Raw genomic sequence first — 19,000 nt, forward strand, 5'->3', positions numbered from 1 at the left:
CTCGGTTCCTCTACCAGAAAATATAATTACGTCGTGTCAAAAAGACATAGATGATCTCTTTGAGTCTTTGCCATCGCTAAAAACAAGATTCACGCCATTAAGCCACTTGCCTCGTGCTGCTTCTCGTTTGCAGCCGCTCGTGTCGCGCGAACAAGTGGAAATTAAAGCGTCGCGTCGCGTCGCGTCGCGTCCCGTCGCGTCGCGGCGAGCGAGTCCTTTTTTGGAGAGCGGCCGTAGGACGGCACGGGGAAATGTGATTCAAAGAACGAACGAAGAAGCAAAAGAGAACAGGAACGTATAAGAGGATGAGCCCTTGGCAATGCTCAAAAGACACCGAGATAGGTAAAGAAAAGCGTGATTCCGGTCAAACGTTCGCGGCTCGCTTTGCACGATGGAATAAATCGGTATCGGAGAAATTACTTCTGCGTGCCGTTCGATCTTTCTTTCTTATAACTAATCATTCTTGACGAAGTTCTTATCCTCCATCCATCTAACCTTTCTTTGCGCTAATTACGAGGAGCGATATTGCCTTCGCGTTCCATCCATCAAATTCTTCTCTTCTCGGATTTCTTTCAACATCGCAGGATATTCTATAACCCCGTAAGTGTATTTAGTTATAGTTAAAAGGGTTTACAAATTTTTTTTTGCGCAAGCTTATAGAATTTTGTTTAAAATAAAAATCTTTAACGATGCTCGTTAGCATCAATAATATTAAATTACTTGTCAATTTATTTTCTGATATATACTTTCAGTTTAGAACTGTATTTCATGATCGACAAATAATCAGCGTAGTTCGCTTCAATTAGAAATTGTAAAAATCCGCCTTAAGCCAAATATGGCTCTCTTCACTTATTTATCTTAAAAATTTTGTAGCAAATATAAAAATTGATTACTTTCAATAGCTGAGCATTTGTAAATAATAGTACATAATGAAACTTGGATTTTTTTTTTATCATAAAGAACTAAGATTACGATAAAAGAACATCTAGTAGATCTAAAATTTTTATTAAGATTTACATTTTTGTAGTAAATCTAAAATTTCGTTAAGATTTATGTTTTTTTAATATAAATTTGTACTCACTTTATATAAGAGAATCATAAAAGAATAATACTAATAGTCTCATGTCAAAAAAAAATATGCTACAAGACGGTATTCACATCACAATCACGAAACATCCTGTACAACATCCTACAGGAAGCAATTAAGAATCAAATTACACACTATGGCAGATTGCCTCATAATATTGCGTCAAGCTGTCGCGACTTGTCGTCGCCCAAACAACACGGTTGCACGGAGTCGCGCCAATGAAACTGTACGAGTAAGAAAAATCGTTATTAGCCGCACTCCATTTTTCTCTGCGCCAACTTTCTGTTACCATCTTCCTTCATCATGACGATTTCATGTGTAAAACTATAAAAATTCGATATTCTAAAATCAAAATACGACTGAAATATAATTATATTTTTAATATTTTTGTATTTTTTGTAAGTTATACGGAAGAATACAGTAGAGAATGTTTATCGATAAGATTACACAGTGTTAATCCAAATAAAATGCGACCGTATCACTATTCGATAGTTCGTATTTTTATACGTCATTTTGTTCCGTTTCAGTGTGCAACATAACGTTGGACAGCAGGCAGCTGTTCAGCAAATCGGATCGTGGCTTCGGGCAAATAAAGTCGCCGTATCTTCAAGGGCCCTCGAGGTGTACATACAGATTCGTGCCGGATACTGGACAGCGGGTCGAGCTACAGATATATCGACTGGTGTCCATCGGTCGACACAACGGCACCGCGTAAGTAGCTTTTTGGTGACGCCTTTCTTTCCGTCCGCTCGTATCGCTTAACGGCCTTTTGCACCCCTGGGCTCCTTTATAGCCGCGACCGTAAACTTTATGGCAAAGTATTCTCGCCTGTATAGCCTGACAGTCACATGCGTCTTTAAACTTGCACTCACCTCACGGTAGAGCCCAAGTAATTTTGAATACATAATAAAACATATGTGTGTGTGAACACTTAAATTCTTAAGTGGCTTTTCAGTATGATACACTTGATTATTTCCAATGCTTTTTCAATACTTTACTTGCCACTGTTTTTAACTTAAAGTTTTATTAATATAAACGTACATTTGCTTGGTATTGTTATGTCACTTGAGGCATTTCCATTGAAAAGAAACTTTATATTATATCCATTTTTATGAAAGTTATAAGCAATTATCGAGCCGGATTTAGTATTAACTAATGTTTTGTTCCTGTAGTGAAGCTTCGGAGAGCTAAGGACACAACTTAAGATTTATTGGATATTTTATGTTGTTTAAAAAGCACTCTTCGACAGAGTCTTTTTTCTTATAACAACAGATCGCCTATATATATATTGAAAACAAAAATGCAAAAACTCTTAAAATATTTTTAACACATTTATCAATAATTTACAATTTTTCAATTGCAAAATAACGACCATTCGTGAAACCTTCGTCTTTATTTTTCTCGTTTGTGTAAGTAGTTTGTGTAAGAGCGGACAGCGCGGACCGATATGATTGAAAATCGCTCTCGTCGATGGTCGTTTCAATTTATCATACTTCCGCTCTTACGAGACGATAGGACTGGGTTCTCAAGTCCCTCTCGACTATGGGTAGAAGGAGGAGCTGAGAAGTCACGAGTAATGCCGACGGAACTACGAGAACTTGGAGGGTTGGGGAGAAAAATTACTGTTTTCAGAAAGCCCTCTGGCATCCCTAAAACCCCGCCATACACGAGCTCGTCCACTCCGACCACGTTCACGGACAAACTTCGTGGCGGGCGGGAAAGGCCTTCGACAAGCTCTGGAAAAGTTCTTACAATTTTTCGACAAGGCTCTTCAACCCCAACCCTCTCGTTCTCGGGCTCCAGTGTGCCACAGCGGCCAAGTCGGAGCTGGCTTACGACGCGCCGAGCATCATACAAGCTTATTCTAGTAGCTTTTGTTCCCGTTCCGGAATACGCAAAACTCGCGCGACCGTACATATCAACGAAGTGGATGTGTGTGCTTACTATGTACGAGTGGTGGTGGCACGAACGAAAAATATACGTCCGTATATACTTCCCTTATTGCTATCTTTCTTGAGAGAAAATACATTTCCGCTAAATTTTCAACGCCAGTCCTGTCGCCGTATCTAAAAATAACTTGTGCAAAAATAAGTTTGTAAATCAATTACTATTAGTACTCACGTATATGTATTCGACAACATAGATTGAATTATCTAATAATAATTTTACTCGCAGAAGTAAGAAAGTTTTTTAATAATTCCGCGTTTTATTCTTGGCAAAAATGTACGTACATCTTATAAATTAAGAAAACGTTTAAGATTAATTTTCTCGTAAAAATTAAAGCCTTAAAAAAATATTGTCGGTCCTTTTGCATTTTTAGAGAAGTCTGGAGCGCGATTAAACTCCTACATTACTTGTAATGTGTAAAATATAAATCTGCATAATTCTCATATTACACTTTCAAACAATAAGAGTGTTCTAAATGACCACCATCCGTTAGAAGCTAAAAGCGCTGCGTTAAACGCATATAAAAAATGTAGGAGCCCACACTTTAAGTCCACTTGTTAGCGAGGAAACGGCTGGTAAGCTGAGAGCGAAAAATACCGTTACTCTTGCCTGCACGGCTCAGATCGTTCACGTTTCTTTCGTTTTCCGCACTGCGCTCTGAGAAACTGCAACGACCGGAAGAAACAGCGCCGCCCACACGAATCGTACCGCGCAAATCCTTCTACAGGGAAAAATATTGGTGCTTGATCGGCTTTATCGTAGAAAATCCTGCGAAATTTTAGTATTACTTCTCAGCGGAATCCTCGGGAAATTTTGCGGGCCATTTGCGACGCTCCTTAAAAGTCGAGGCGAGAAATATCGCTGAAGAACAGTTGAACTGAAGATATTCAAACAATCGTCTGGCAGATGAGCTTTAAATTTCATACTGTGTTGAATTGTTTTCGTGTTATTGAAAGTAAAACTATGGCAGATCGATATCGACGATGGACGAGAATAATATGTTTGCATGTTAAATCTGTAATTAAAAATGTATACTCTAGATTTTTAGTAGGTAATTAGAGTGATAACATATTTAAATGAGTATTTTGTCGTGAAATTTTGTTTGCTAATTTGTGTACACTCTTTCGCGAGAATTTAACATTTACGAATGAGATTGAAATAGCCGGTTTTCATAGTTTACGCAACGCATGACGCTGAATTAATACCACACCGGACCGTAGCAGGACGGAGTTGGTGGAAATATGACAAACGACACATGTTACATGCGCGGTCGTGTAATACGTGTGTAGTTCATGCTCGTTAAGTTATAATTAATGTAACTTTCCGAGTTGCACTATGTAGGATGCACTATGCAGGTTCCTTGTGTTGTTCCGTATCACGTTTATCACATCCTTCAAAAAACAAATAGTTGATTACTGATTATGAAAAATTATATTATTATAAAAAGTTTTAACGGCTAAACTGCGCCAGCACATTTTATAGGGAAAAATATTATATACAGTAAATATAGATGTTTAGAAGCTTTATTAAAAAGTTATAATAAAAAAATATATAATCTAGTGATAACATCTAGTGATAACATCTGGCGATCTCGGAGCCCAAGAAATTACACCGGACAATTACTTGTATTATTAGGGGAATTAAAAATATTTCTTCTTATGAACGTTGTTTCATTAGTAGAATTCTTAATGAAAGCAATAATTAATCTCCTGTATCACATGTATGTGCTTCATAAAACTGATAATCAGGGGAAGAGGATGAATTAATTCGACAAACGTTAAACTTTCCGTCTGTAATCATATTTTTACTCCCTCCGTCTATAATCTGAATTTTTTAACCACATTTTTTGGATTGTTCGAAACTTTCAAAAAATGTGAAAACTTTTCAACATCTCTACCATATGTAATTTTTAATTCGAATATTAAATTTTTGGTTATAATAAAAATTGAAATATAAGAGTGAAATTTCTTTTATGCCAAAAAAAATCCAGATTGCCAAAAATTGTCAAAGGATTAATCAACTTTATTATATCGTTAATTATAAAAACGGATTTCTTTTATTTAAGACAGATTTTATTTTTTATTATAATTTTTAAAGCTTCTGTGGACCTATGTTTATATGACATTCTTCTTACTTTTATCTGTAGAACATATTGCGCAATTCGCCGATTAAAACCTCGGAAAAATCCTGTATACACACTGTTTAAAAGTGAATCAGTGTTACACTTATAAATAATATAATTATCAACGAATGTTTTTCAGTAATAATACACTGATTTACTTTTAGAAAGCACTGAAAAATTTATTGTAGTTTCTTTTAGGAAAGTAATAGATTTATATTCTTTTTTATGAATTAATCTAAATTAGATTTTTCTATTAAATTAAATGTCTCAGAGAGAGAGAGAGAGAGTGCAGCAGTTATTGCATTTCACAGATATTTATGCTTTGCACAAGTTGCATTTATATTGTCCCTTTCTCTTCTCAACAATTGCTGTCTCACGTACGCAAATCGTCTATCTTACTGCTGTCCCATACAGTCGGACCTTCCGGGGTCCTTCTCGAGCACTCATAGAAGCTTGATAATAGAACGTGAATTTCGAGAAATGGAACAAAGCGCGGGCCACTCGGGTGTCTCGTGTTCCAGTCCGAAAACCGGAAGATGTAGGTGCTCCTAATCCCGAATGCCGAGCTACGGTTGTCGCGATGTACGTGTACGTTCTCGATGAGACGCAATTGGGTCAGGTCCTTCGGCTGGACATGCACTTCATTCCGTGAACGTCTCTCGAATGACCCGCACTGTGTGATTTCAGATCCGAAGTCGTATTAAGTGATTCCTATAGTCAGAAACACTCTCGAAAATCGAAAGCAACGTCGTAATCGAATAAGATCTCTTCTCCACAAAGTTGTACATTGTAACAATTGTGTAATTCTACAGTGCTGACTTGCTAACGAAACTATTATTATAATATACTCTCACAGCAAAGAAATGTTAATAAATTTATTAATAAAGTACGGTACTTAACACATTTTGACGTTTGTCATAATAAAAAGTTATATTTTATTTAATATGTAGATAAATAATTCATGTAAATAAAAAGAACGATTTTGCTAATGTAATTTAAAAAATTTTGTTAGATATACAGATCTGAAAATAATTTTATTGAAATATTAAAATAATTATGTAGGACGTTCAACTGGTTGCCAAAACATCAAACTTTTTATAGTGTTACTCATTATGCTTGAGTTTCCTATATAATTATAATTATTTTGATAGAACAGAATTATATTTTCGGATCTGTGTGTATCTACCTAAAAGTTTTATACATATAAATTTTTATATTTTTTAGCAAAATCGAATTCTTTCTGTGTAACAAATATCGACGTGATTTTTTTTCTTTTGATTGAAGCGTTATAATAATAAATAGACAAAGCTACATCAAATTAGAATTTAATATCAAAAGCATAATTCTCTCTAGTCCAAGAATTGATTTGCGCGAAAACGACGCGCAGTGCACTAAATCCGCAGAGATATCGCTCTGGATGCACTCAAATTAACCGTGTAGAATTAATTTACGAGCTTTATTGAACATTGTACAAATTTCAAACTTTCTCACTCGTAAACTTTCGACTGTGCGTATTCTCGAAAATTAGTTCGCACAATACAACCGATATATGGACAATACATTGACATTTACGTTATTTGAGATCGCGCAAATTAAATATGGAATATGCTATCAATGTTCCAGCAATTCGTTCGCTGAAAGCTTATGTCGTCTTTATAATTCTCTCATTTCAATAATACAAATGCACTAAATATATATATATATATATATCCACTCCATCCATAAAGTTAATTAAATCGCAATAATGAATGGGGTTTGTCTGTAAAGGAAATAATGCTATTCAAGAGAAGCCGAATGAATCGAATATTAATTTGTGAAATTGAATGATTGAATGATCAAATAGGGGGATGAAGGAATTAATTTAGATAGACGTGAATAAATTTATTCAATTCATGGAACATGGAAGCCACACGTAGGCGACCCATAAAATAATAAGCCATCAAATAAAGGATCCAATATATGAAGAACTTATGTTCGAAAATCCTATTCCCGCCAATCTGATGGACAATGAAAAATATGTGAAGTTAATTGTAAAATATCCCATGAATAACGCATAAATTATCCTGCGTAAAGTAACTCGTTATTCGCACTCGCCCCCCCCCCCCTCTCTCTCTCTCTCTCTGTCTCTGTCTCTCTGTCTCTCTCTCGTGAGAGACATTAACCTGCAGAATGCTGAAAACTTACCTTCGCCGTAGCAGTGGCGTACACACCGTCCGTAATTAATTCATCGCGAGTATCGCGCGAGAAGAGAACTCTCGCATTACCCATGAGGTATCCCGCGAATATTCCAGCCGGCTTGTTGACGGATGTGCATGCGACACGACGCAGCCTGGGGAGCGAGAGCGTGGATTTCGTTCGTCAGTCTGGAAAGCGCCGAGAAAAGCGCTTCCACACCCTTTCTCATCGTGCAACCACTCTTCCGTTCTCTCATCCTTACACTTCACTCTTCCGTCTTGTCGGCCCGTGTACATGCGGTCCGGGCGGAGGGTGTGAGCGACAAAATTACGTCGCTCAGCGGAATACTATTAAGTGGGGGTAGCGGAATAGAATGAGTACCGTGGGTGATGGATGACCTTAATTTCGCTATGATTACCGTCGGCTCGGGAATTTGTATGAAAATCGCTTGGGGCTGCTTCTTTCACACAACCCCCCCCTCTCTTCACGCCTTCGATCACTCTCCTCGACTTCTTCTCGCTCTACTCCGTTCCCGCATCTCTCGTTCTTTTTTCTTTTTTTTTTTTTTGCGTTTGCCACCACCATTTCCAGATTAATACCCTTTCGTTCTAATTTGGTGTTCCGCTGTAGATGTCTCCCGTCGAATCGTACACGTCTTTCATAAAATGAGAAATTACATCGATATTTAATGACATAGATTAACAGTTCGGTTAGCAGCTTGTTGCGTGACAGCGATCGAAGGATTAAGGAAAAAGAAAGGAGGAAGGAAAAATATTTCCTGCCAGGAAATATAGAGAGAAGGAAGATGAGATAAATTTCTGCAGTCTGTTATCCGTTGATTAAAACTAACATTTTAATTAAGCGTTAGTAATGAGTAGTACATTTTTAATTACTCCAAGGTTAAAATTTAAATAAATATAAAAGCTTTTTTATTGGACCAGTACGCATCTTTTATATGTATAATGTTTATTATATTCTATATAAAATACATAGAAAGATATATAATAAATTGTGAATTTAACAAACGGAAAGTGCAAACGTGTTTTAATTGTGGTTTATCGTATTGTTATATTTGTGTGTATTATACAGAGTGTCCCAAAACTGACGACAAATATTTTGAAGACAGATTTTTTTATTATATAACTTTTTAAGACGAAAGATCTAATTAATAAAGTGTCGAGGCTAAGATATTTTCAAAATAGGAAGAGTTCAAAAATTACGAATGACAGAACTAGAATTTTGCGCGCTCAATAACAAAATTCAACACCTTCAACACTGATCGTTTTATCGTTTTTGAAATTCTAGCTCTGTCATTCGTAATTTTTAAACAAAGCGTTCTTCCTATTTATAAACTATCATAACTTCGGCATTTTCATATTAGACTTTTCGTCTTAAATTGTTACAAAGAATGTCTTTAAAATATTTACCAATTTTGGAATATCTTGTATTTATGTCTAACATCACGAAGATCATAAGCGCGAGGATGTTTGATTGGTGATAAACTCTAGCCGGCGTAAAACGGGATCCTTCGCTGTTATCTCATGTATTACATATAGTTTAAGTTTTAGCATAGTTATACAATATAACGCGCCACGAAGATAAATTTTCTTCAAAACTTTCAGAAAACAATGTTGAAGCGTTTTAATTTTCTCGCCAAACTTTCACGCGGGAAACATTACGAAACTTTCATTTGTTAAAATGTACTCTCTTTTGGTCTATTCACCTATCGCTGTGAACATTTGTTAAAAAACGCATATGGACGTGCGTGAGCTTGCAAAACGATTTACACACACTAAAATTAGAGTTTAAAGAATTACTCGCGATGTATTTGGCAAACTGTATACTCTGTGTGTACGATAAATAAACATTGTACATTGAAATAGTAACTTTAAAAAGTACATTTTTTTACTGCACCATTGCGTGTGTACGTAAAATTTCTCAGCATTTACATTTAATAATAAAAAGAGCTTTCAAGCAAATATAAGTTTGTCAGATATCGATTTCATCTCTTAGTCTGTACAGTTTGTTTCATGTATACTCTTAAAAGTGCACAGTACCCGCGGGCTGCCACGTCGTATAACGATTATTCCTGTTCAAAGAGTTCATCTCCTTTTGCGGGAGCCGTAGCTTGGCGAGCGAGGATATTATACTCGAGGGCTAAGGTTTAAGTAGCTTCATAAATTACGCTACTTTTACGGAAGGATCACCTAATCCGCGCTAGGAGCGGTTTTGGCGAAAAGCGAACTTCGCTCCAACCAAGGCCCGGAATTTATATCTCTTGACGTCTCGAAGGCAAAGTGACACTGTGCGTTAGGCGAAGCAAGTTTCACGTCATGAAAAAGTATTAGAGCGATTTATTTAAACTACGGCCATTTCAGAGAGATGCTTTTTCGCCGCGAAATTACAAGAAGGATAAACGGACATCGCACGCAATTCTTATAGTTATGTAAGTTTAAACCTGGGATGGTCAATCTTTTTGTCTCGCACACTATTATAGTGCAAAATCTTTGGTGTGCCATTCTGCTATAGAATTTACTCTCCACTATGGTTTCTAAAGCGGGGTTGGTAAAAGAAAATGTTTTTTTTTTCACACGTAACATTGTATTATCTTCTTAAATATATTTTTAATAATTTTTCAAATAATATAAAAATTTATTGAACATGTTTCAAATAGTATTAAAAAAAACATGCTTAAAACATATTTGAAATATGTTTTACATCAATCCTACTTTAAAATCAACAACGATATTTTAATTGTTAGTTTTTGTAGATATATAAATTACAATATATCTGTAAAAAATACGTAAAGTATAATCCGGCTTTTATGATGGTAAAAACTTGTAAAAAATTTGTTAAACATTGTATTTTTACAATTATATTTTTTCAGAATTTTTGCAGATTTTGGTATAATCCGTAACAATAAAAAATTTGCTTTGTTTCTTGAAGATTTCTACTGCTGACGGAGAATTAAAATTCATGTTGCCAGCTGAAGGTTAAGTAAAAGAAAAGACAGTCCAAATCTTAGTTATACTTTCTTTTCTTGTATTGAAAGCTGACAAATTTGTACTGTTTAACAAAATTTATTTCTTTTACTATGTTTCTCTTTTTACATTTGTTTTAAAGTAAATTTAAACATTAATCAAAGATTGCACATGTTTTGCTTATTTTTGCGCTTAAAGTATTATTCTAACTTCGTTCTGTCTCTGGAAAATTATCTGATAGCCAATCAATATACTCATGTGATGAAAACAGAGCAATGAAATATCAGTTTAATAGCCTTTAGAACGAAAAAAACCTTAGAACCAAAAAACACAAGTAAAAAAGTAGATTTTAGTGGAGTACGGTCACTATTTTTTAGATCGTGGTCCGATTTATGATCGTAACGCTCGTGAACATTATTTGTCCTTTAACATTTGATAAATAATGAAGATGGAATGATTCTTGAGTTTGTGAGCGTGAATCGGTAAGCGATCTCACTTTTTGGATTCTAAAGTTTTTCTCTGGCAACACATGCTTCTTTAAGCGTGCCACTAGCATACATATCGCAGATCCATCCCGCTGAGCATCAAAGAATTATACTTAAATTTTTTTCATAACTAAATTACAATTGAAACTATAAATGAAGACAATTCGTCGAAATTTCTGATAAAAAAATCATTGCCTCGTAAAGGCAAGCTTTTAAAATCAAACCTACATATGTTTGTCACGATTTCCTCTGCTCGCACGAGAAGACGCCGCGTATGCACGTAAGATTGTCATAACTCACGCGTCGTATCACGACGCCACGGAGATAACACGATTACATATGTACATCACGTTCGCGACTAGAATATCAGACAGTACAATTCCTCCCCGAAATTCGACGTTTCGCTCTCGAGGCGCGCTTCTAACGCCGCTTGCTTACCGCGCCGAGTTGCAATAATGTATGCCGAGCACACTTCGTGAATTGTTTGCCCGCGCTATGTACACTTATCAAATTAGACACTCGCTTCGCTGATAAATCCAACACGAGCGTTTGGTAGCTGCGCGACGTTCGTTACGCGTGGCATAAATGATACACGCATGGTAAACGCTGCATACAACGCTGAGCTTGTGCGTTTAATGTGTACTTCGAACGAGCTATTTCCCCCGTGATAAGAACATCGCGAAATTTAATTTCGCTCAAGGAGGAAGGTAAATGAAACCAGTATTCGTGGTGCTTTAAAGTCTTCGGTTTAATTAATAATCATTATTAATAACCGTGATATATACTTTGGGCTTAATGCTGAGCCATTAATGTGAGAAGTAACCGCGCCGAGGCTAATACAAAAAAATTAGCAAGTCCCGCGATGCAGTGTTAATTTCAAGTATTATACATTTGAAAAAATGCGCTCTATAAAATTTATACAGTCTTTGCTATAAGTATGCTCTTCCAAATTATTCTCTCAAAAGAGAGACTAGAAATAATGGAAAACTGAAGAAAGAAAATATTGAAAATATTATTAAAAAAAAAATTATATTATTCTTTTTTAATGAAACTGTTTTTTAAATTTATTTTTTGTTAAATATCATAATATTTAAACATAATATGTCTACACCAATTTTTAGGTGGTTTTTACTTATGGCTAATCTGTATTCAATCAATATTTCATATTTTCTTTTCTTTTTGGATTAGTCTTGGATTTGCGAGGTTGTTCATAACTCGTATCGAGAGAAAAACGGCTGAGAATTACCGCAATTTTGCCCCTGAGCGAACAATGGACGATGCGCCTAAGCTTCGTTCCTACATAGGGGACAACGAACGGTTTTTATCAGGCGCCGGCCAATTGATCTGTGCGCTTCTGGAAATAATGCGGCCGTGCGGTTATCGTCGGTGTGATTTTACGATCGACTGGCGCGGACGAGACAATGGCCTCCCGTTATTTATTAGCTCGAATTTCCGCGCATTATGCGCCATCGAATCTATCTGCATCGCGGCATACGTGATTGGCCCACGGTTTATGCACGAGTTAGGTGGCCTTTCAATACTAAAATAAATCATTAGCATGCGCGAGTGCGAGCCCGCAGCCGGCTATTATGGTTAAATAATCGTGTTATTGTAACTGATGACGCTCAGTGCAATCCTAAAAACTATATTATCCAATTGCGGCTGGATTAATCGCAATCCTGGTAGAAATGTATGCAGTTTTCTTAGACACTTATCCAGCCTAGTGTTTCTGTGTTCTCATTACTTGTAACAATCCGACATTGAAATTGGGGACAAGAATTTGATAAAGTTTTATTTAGTGGCTAAAGTAATTTTTCAAAAAAATATATATATACGCAATATGCAGATATTCAGATTTTTTGCGCATCTTTTGCGTGCAATAACTGTAGGTATAGTGTTCTTTACATCTAGATTGGGATTCTAAGTTAGTTATACTTCTCATTGTCTCAGTTACTATTAGACAGAGTTAATATAATTGTCTAATATCTGCTGAAAAATGCATGAAATTTCTACCAGAGACGTTTCCATCGTTTCTGCCATTCGAAATTTCTTTCCTAAAATCTTGACAGAAAAGAAAGACTCATTGGAATAAAGCGAAATAAATTTGCGAAGCGTCCGCACAGTTTCATTGTGGCAATGGATAATTTCACGACGACGACGTCGAGAGCAATATCTGCAGAGAACGTGAAAAGAACCGTATAATCCTTATTCCGTATTAAGATCACGAAACGTCGCTTAACACGTCTGCCTTTTTCTCAGCTTTCTCCTGTCCGCTCAAAGAATTTACATGAGCCAGCATCCGAATTTTACGTTACGTTAAATATATTTAGTACTTTTAACATATTAATGATTGATGATAATTTTAAATTCTAAAAGATGACTAATCTCAGAAGTTTAATGGAGATCGTTAAATTGTGACATTCGTGTCTTTGATGGCGATTTAATGAAATCGAGCGACAATTAGCGAAGCTCGAAGAGTCTCCGACCACATCATTGTTCCTTCTCTCGTTTCGAATCGACTGGCCCAGCTTTACCGTTCGTTCCTGCATTCGTCTTTCGTCTACGGACCAGCCAGGACGGGGGAGGGAATAGTCTTGTTTTCAGAAAACTTCAGATCCAATTCACCAACTTTCCACATTACGACAATGCCGTTCGAGCTCGAGGACGCGTGGAGTAGTCTTTCATCCGTTCGAGGAATGGATGAAACTGCCGCTGAGAGAAGCAGGAGCCAGAAAGACGTTCCGCGCTGGACAGAAAGGAGAACGCGAATCACCTCTTTCCCCTCAACTTTACCGCTGATTACACGTTCCGCTACTGAGTAGAATTCGTCTCTCGCCAGAAATAAATTAGTTAATGGATCTTCTGCGTTGCGCTGCACCGCAGAAGCTGCGCGACAGCAACTTTTTGCGATTATAGAAGAAGCAAAGATGGGAAACCAATGTTCCTAACACAGACGAGGTAATTATACCTGCTAATATTGAATTTATTTGAAATTAAATTTTTATAATACAATTTTAATGGAATAAGAATCAACGCTTATCAATAATTAAATTTAGCGCGGTTTTAGTTGTATATTTTATTTATGAAAAGTTTAATACTCTGTTTGGGAAAGACAGAAAGAGATTTTTCAAAAATGAAGAAAGATCCGAAGAAAACTTTTCATTAAGTAAGTGCAATGTATTGTTCTAGCAATTTAAGAAGGAAAAAAATTTAATTTTTTTAACCGATCCTGAGGCACTCTTATGATTGCTCGTTTGTGGAATATAAAAAATGAATTGTTTAATCTTTTGAAATGGAATTGTATGACGCTTGTTTTATATAATCAGATTTCAGCTATAGTTTTTTTTTTTATACGAAGCTTAAAATATCATGTAAATTTTACGATGGTGTAGAATTTTTATTAATTCACTTATGTTTTTTCATTTCAATGATTTTATTTATTTGTAAACATTAACTATTTTACCAGACAAATTAGAAAACTAAAAACAAGATATGTTAAGATATATATTATATTTGTGAGTTATGGCAATTCTTTTATATTAACAATAAGCGCTGTAATCGATTACAATATTTAAAAGATTAATTTGGTTCTCGTGAACCGAATACATTCAAGCCTCTGCAAATAATACTTATTCGTGTGAACTTAAAACACTTAAAATTCACATTAGAGAAACGCATTAAAGTTTCACGTTACAGCAATTTATTGCACGCCGGAATTTGTGCCTCATTAATGAAAAGTGAAATTATTCCGGTTGAATCTAGCGTGTAGCCGAAATTTTACGCGCGATCGCGCAAAAATACACACCCGCGGGTCATATCGGGTCACATCGAAAGCCAGAAATGGTAAGCTTCTCGCTTATCCGTACTCGTTTGCACCACCAGCGTGCGATTTGTATCCCATAGATCGTCAGATTAATGGGGTACCGATCGATGGGGCACATTCGCATCCGCGTCGACTCAGCCGTCATGTCGTCCGATTTTCGAGGGTTCGACGAGGGTGGATCTGCGCGCTCCATCCCTCTAACCGGTGCCGCGCCCGGAATCGTTCTGATCGTTAGAAATTTGATTTCACGCTCGCCGCATCCATAACATTCTCCCTGCGCGAGCGCGAACAACGTCGACGATAGTAATGGTACATGGAAAATAGGCTTTTGTGCCGCATGTATTGGGTGGAACGTGAAATTTCGTCGAGATTATCGTCGCGAATAATTTTAATCGAGAAATTAGAAGGCAACAATGAGATTATTCAGCTTGAAACGAATGACAATAATAAGTAAATAATTTTTCCATGTTTATTTCTTGACAATTAACTTACATTATGATATTGTATGATAGGGAATATTGGCAATTTTGAGGAAAAAAAAAGTTGATATGATAGAACGCGATCTTCTACCACTTTTCTTGTGTCCATCTAAACATCGGCATCGTAAAGAGATATGAGATAGAGACACGTCAATGGTTTATACCACTGCACGTAAAAAAAGGTGATAGATTTTTTTTACGTAACACCTAGTATGTGTATGCGCATGTACCGTTCCCTCGTACTCTCATTTTCCGTTACTCTCGCATCTACCTGATGTAACGGGCGTAGTCCCAACGCGAAATAACTCGCATAAATCACCGATGGTTACGTAGATACATTTCGTGCGATTCCACTGGCGGCAATGTTTTAATAAAACCCGAGGCCCAATTATTCAACTCGGCGACCTCAGTTCGCGTTCTCAAATGACCCGTGTACACGTACTGAAATCTCTTACTTTTAAATCAAATATACAGTTGTTTTGCTATTTTATATTTTATTCAAAAGGGACTGTTAGACCCATTTATCACTTCTATTTCTATCGTGTGTAGTTGCGATGGTATTTTGGCGTTTTCGATAAAAACGATCGGCAAGCATCGTGACAAATAGCCGTCATTCCTTTTCGCAGTCGAAGCCGCGGATCACGTTACGGTTGTTTGGACAGCCGTTAGGCGTTAAAAATAGCATGTACTCAAAGTTTTCCGCTTGCTCCCTCGATCCCCAGCCATCTCCTCCGCAAATCTTGTTATCTTCGTGATAATCTGAAGTATCACATAAGCCGCTAACGTCAACCGAAGAAGAAGATGGAGAAATGGTTTCGAGAGAACCAGCGACGTTGACAAACATCACGCGTACCATTTTCGAGCACTGCCTACCAGCGCGAGAGGCGTATGTCAAAAACACACGTGAAACTTTGATACAAACCTGACAGCTTCCGGTCACGAAATCCAGGGGTGAATACGCGAGGATCTGAAATCCAAGCGGCGTACGTTTCGTCGTTATGAACGAAAAGAGCAGGAGTCAGGACGCCGGACTGTGAAAAGTAAAGTGAAAAAAGTTTTCACCTCTCCCTCCTCTCAGCCCTTTTTTGCTCTTTTCGCCACCCTCGTTATTCTTTTAAGACCTGCGTATAAGACTACAGCGGATCGTTTCCGTGAGAAAGAAGAAAATCCACCCTGTTGATTTATTCGATGAAAGAGCTACAAGAAAATTATGTGAATCTTAACGTAGTCCGGTCAATTGCATTTTTTTTTCTTTGTCGACTGATCAAAGTCAAATCTCTGATGGAATATTTCTTCGTTCGAGAAAGTGTAGTTTTATCGGTTGTATTTTTTTCAAGCAACTCGAGATCGTCAAGACGTTGGAGTTTGGGAGAGGGGGAGGAGAGACGAGATGAGAGACGAGATAGCGTCGAGTAATTCTTGATTACTGGAGAATAAAAAGGACTGCAAAGTACTTATTTCTTAACGAAAGCTAATTGTCGGATATATATTTGCGTAATTTACATTTTAAGAGCGGAGAGAGTGCTCGTTAAAGTCTATTGCGTAAATGCAATTGGAGCCGAAGTAAATAAGAATCTCGACTAGCCAATTGTCACGGTTCAGTGAATCGAAGCTCGTGATTTAAAAGCCGAGGTGATCAACTTAACGACGACAGTCGCTCGTGACTTCACAATTTCAACGAAATTACTGCAATGTCTGTTTCGTTGCTATTTAAACGTCGGACTCTGACATCCTTCACTGCCTGATTAATCCTTCGTTATACTACTCGACTTTAATGTATGACTTACCGTCCGATCTCTCGTCGAGACGTACTACTTATGAAATGCGTTTATTCCTTCTAATATAAAAACAAATTTTTAAATATCGCAATAATTTTATGTAATATTATATATGTGAATCATATCTGTATTATAAACAACATCAAGGATACACCTTTTTTTAAATATAATAATTTTTTTGCAATATAATTTTCGCTGCTTAACTGTTATTATATATATATATATATACACAGTTTCTCTCTTTTTATTTATACATTTGTAATTCTAGTGTCGGATGATAACATTAATTATTAGATGCAATTAACTCTTAGTACACGATGATTTTCCGGTCTTTTATTATACGATGGGTCGTTTATGTTCTGGATTAATTTTCATCACTTTTATAAATCCATCAAGTTATACCATAATTTTTACATATTTTTATTTTAATACCTTTAGAAAGTACTTGTAGGTTGTATATTTAAAAAAATGCATAAATATTGCAACTAATTACTTGATTGTTTCTGTATTTTATATAATATTTTAAAGAAAAGAAATGTGTCGGACACGAATGATCCAATCGTGTGTACTATAAGGATAAAGGTAAGTATAAGATTAACGAAGTGGATAAAACAGTAGACGCAATTTTATTACGGTTTCGCTACAGCAGTTGTGAAAGCACGGACTGTGCCCTTTATCGATTTTCCATCCTGCAGAGGTCAGTGTACCTTTAAAACTTTATCGGCCACTTATACCGCTGTTTTATCATTTTTCCAAGAAAATCATTAAATACAGAATAAATTCTACCGACATTCGTAACGTATGTCAAAGGTAGTGCAAAACACATTCGTTGAGAATGTGGTTCTTGGCTGTGGATAGAACTAGTAACTTATTCCGCTTTCAGTGAAACTAACATTTTCATTCCGACGGTGATTCTATGAAATGTCGAGGATGAATAATTTTCCACGCTTCCGTGGCGAAAACGGGACTTGCACAGAAAAAAAACATATCTTAGTAAATATTTTACATAAGTTATGTAAATTTTATTTAAAATGCCAAAATTCCGTACAATAATAAAGTAATGTATAAAATAAAATATTTATCACATAATAACTATACGTATACACGTACAAATACTGTTTTAATAAGAATTATTTAAGATATTATCTTAGATGATAACTGCGAAAATTTTAAGAATTTGCTCGTTTTAGGTTTTTCACGTCTAATAATGAATTCTAATCGACAGAGGAATAGATTACTGGAATATCTGATATATATATATATATATAATTAATCAATAAATAATAATCTTTCACTTTAGCTAAGTTTTGTTAATAGATGCAAAGGTTAAAATTTGAAAAAATAGATTTTTTTGAGAAAAGATGTTAATAAAAGGCTACTAATTAATAACTAACCTATATTATTTAAAAGGAGTACTTTTCTAATCTATATCTTTACTCAGTCTGTCAAATAAGTCAGATTTGTTTCGGATAACGACAGTACAATCTGATGGAAAAATCAACTGAAACGCAGTCCACGCAGTCAGAAATCAGTTGACATTTTTGAATGCACCGCTTGGAGAGTCGAGATTAAAGTGTTCCCTGTCGTACGAACTCAGCCGTTCGAAAACGAATTACAGTACGCTTGCGCGTATTGCAGTAAATGGATTTATCTCTCAGTTGGCTTTACTATTGACGCATCGTCAGCAAACATTATTTCGGATTAAGCCGATTTGTTTTACTTAAACCCGTTAAACGGGCGGCCTCCTATCTGAATTAAAAAAAAATAATTGAAGTTTTCAATTTATAATAAGTACTATTCTGTCGCGATACTGTGTAATCTTTTATAAATTGCATAATGAGTCGATTCGATAATGAGTTGAAGCCAAGTCTCTTAACTGTCACAATTTATTCAGATTTTATACAGAGAAGGGAGGAAAAACATAATACATTATAAATCAGCAGTTTTCTTGAGCTTTTCCCACGATAATGACGACGATAATGCGATTTCGATCACTATTGTCCAAGGCATCACGGTGTTTGCTAACCGCCGCGCCGAATTGCGCCGCGTTCACTCTCGGTTGTAGTGTTCCCTCTCGCGAGGGAAACGTTCCTCACTTTTGCCCCTCGGGATTGCGTCGGTTT

At 36.2% G+C, this 19,000-nt stretch overlaps 1 protein-coding gene across 4 annotated transcripts in view; it reads left to right on the plus strand.

Annotated features, from left to right (window-relative positions):
• Positions 1–19,000, plus strand: part of LOC108748894 — a 144,404-nt gene that overhangs the window by 114,285 nt on the left and 11,119 nt on the right. For all 4 annotated transcript variants that reach the window (XM_018487304.1, XM_018487306.1, XM_018487305.1 and 1 more), the window contains one exon: positions 1,615–1,798. In XM_018487304.1, coding sequence (XP_018342806.1) covers positions 1,615–1,798 — 184 coding nt within the window. The remainder of the gene's footprint in view (positions 1–1,614; positions 1,799–19,000) is intronic.

This window comes from Trachymyrmex septentrionalis, unplaced genomic scaffold (genome assembly GCF_001594115.1).
Source record: "Trachymyrmex septentrionalis isolate Tsep2-gDNA-1 unplaced genomic scaffold, Tsep1.0 scaffold25, whole genome shotgun sequence".
Taxonomy (NCBI): Eukaryota; Metazoa; Arthropoda; class Insecta; order Hymenoptera; family Formicidae; genus Trachymyrmex; species Trachymyrmex septentrionalis.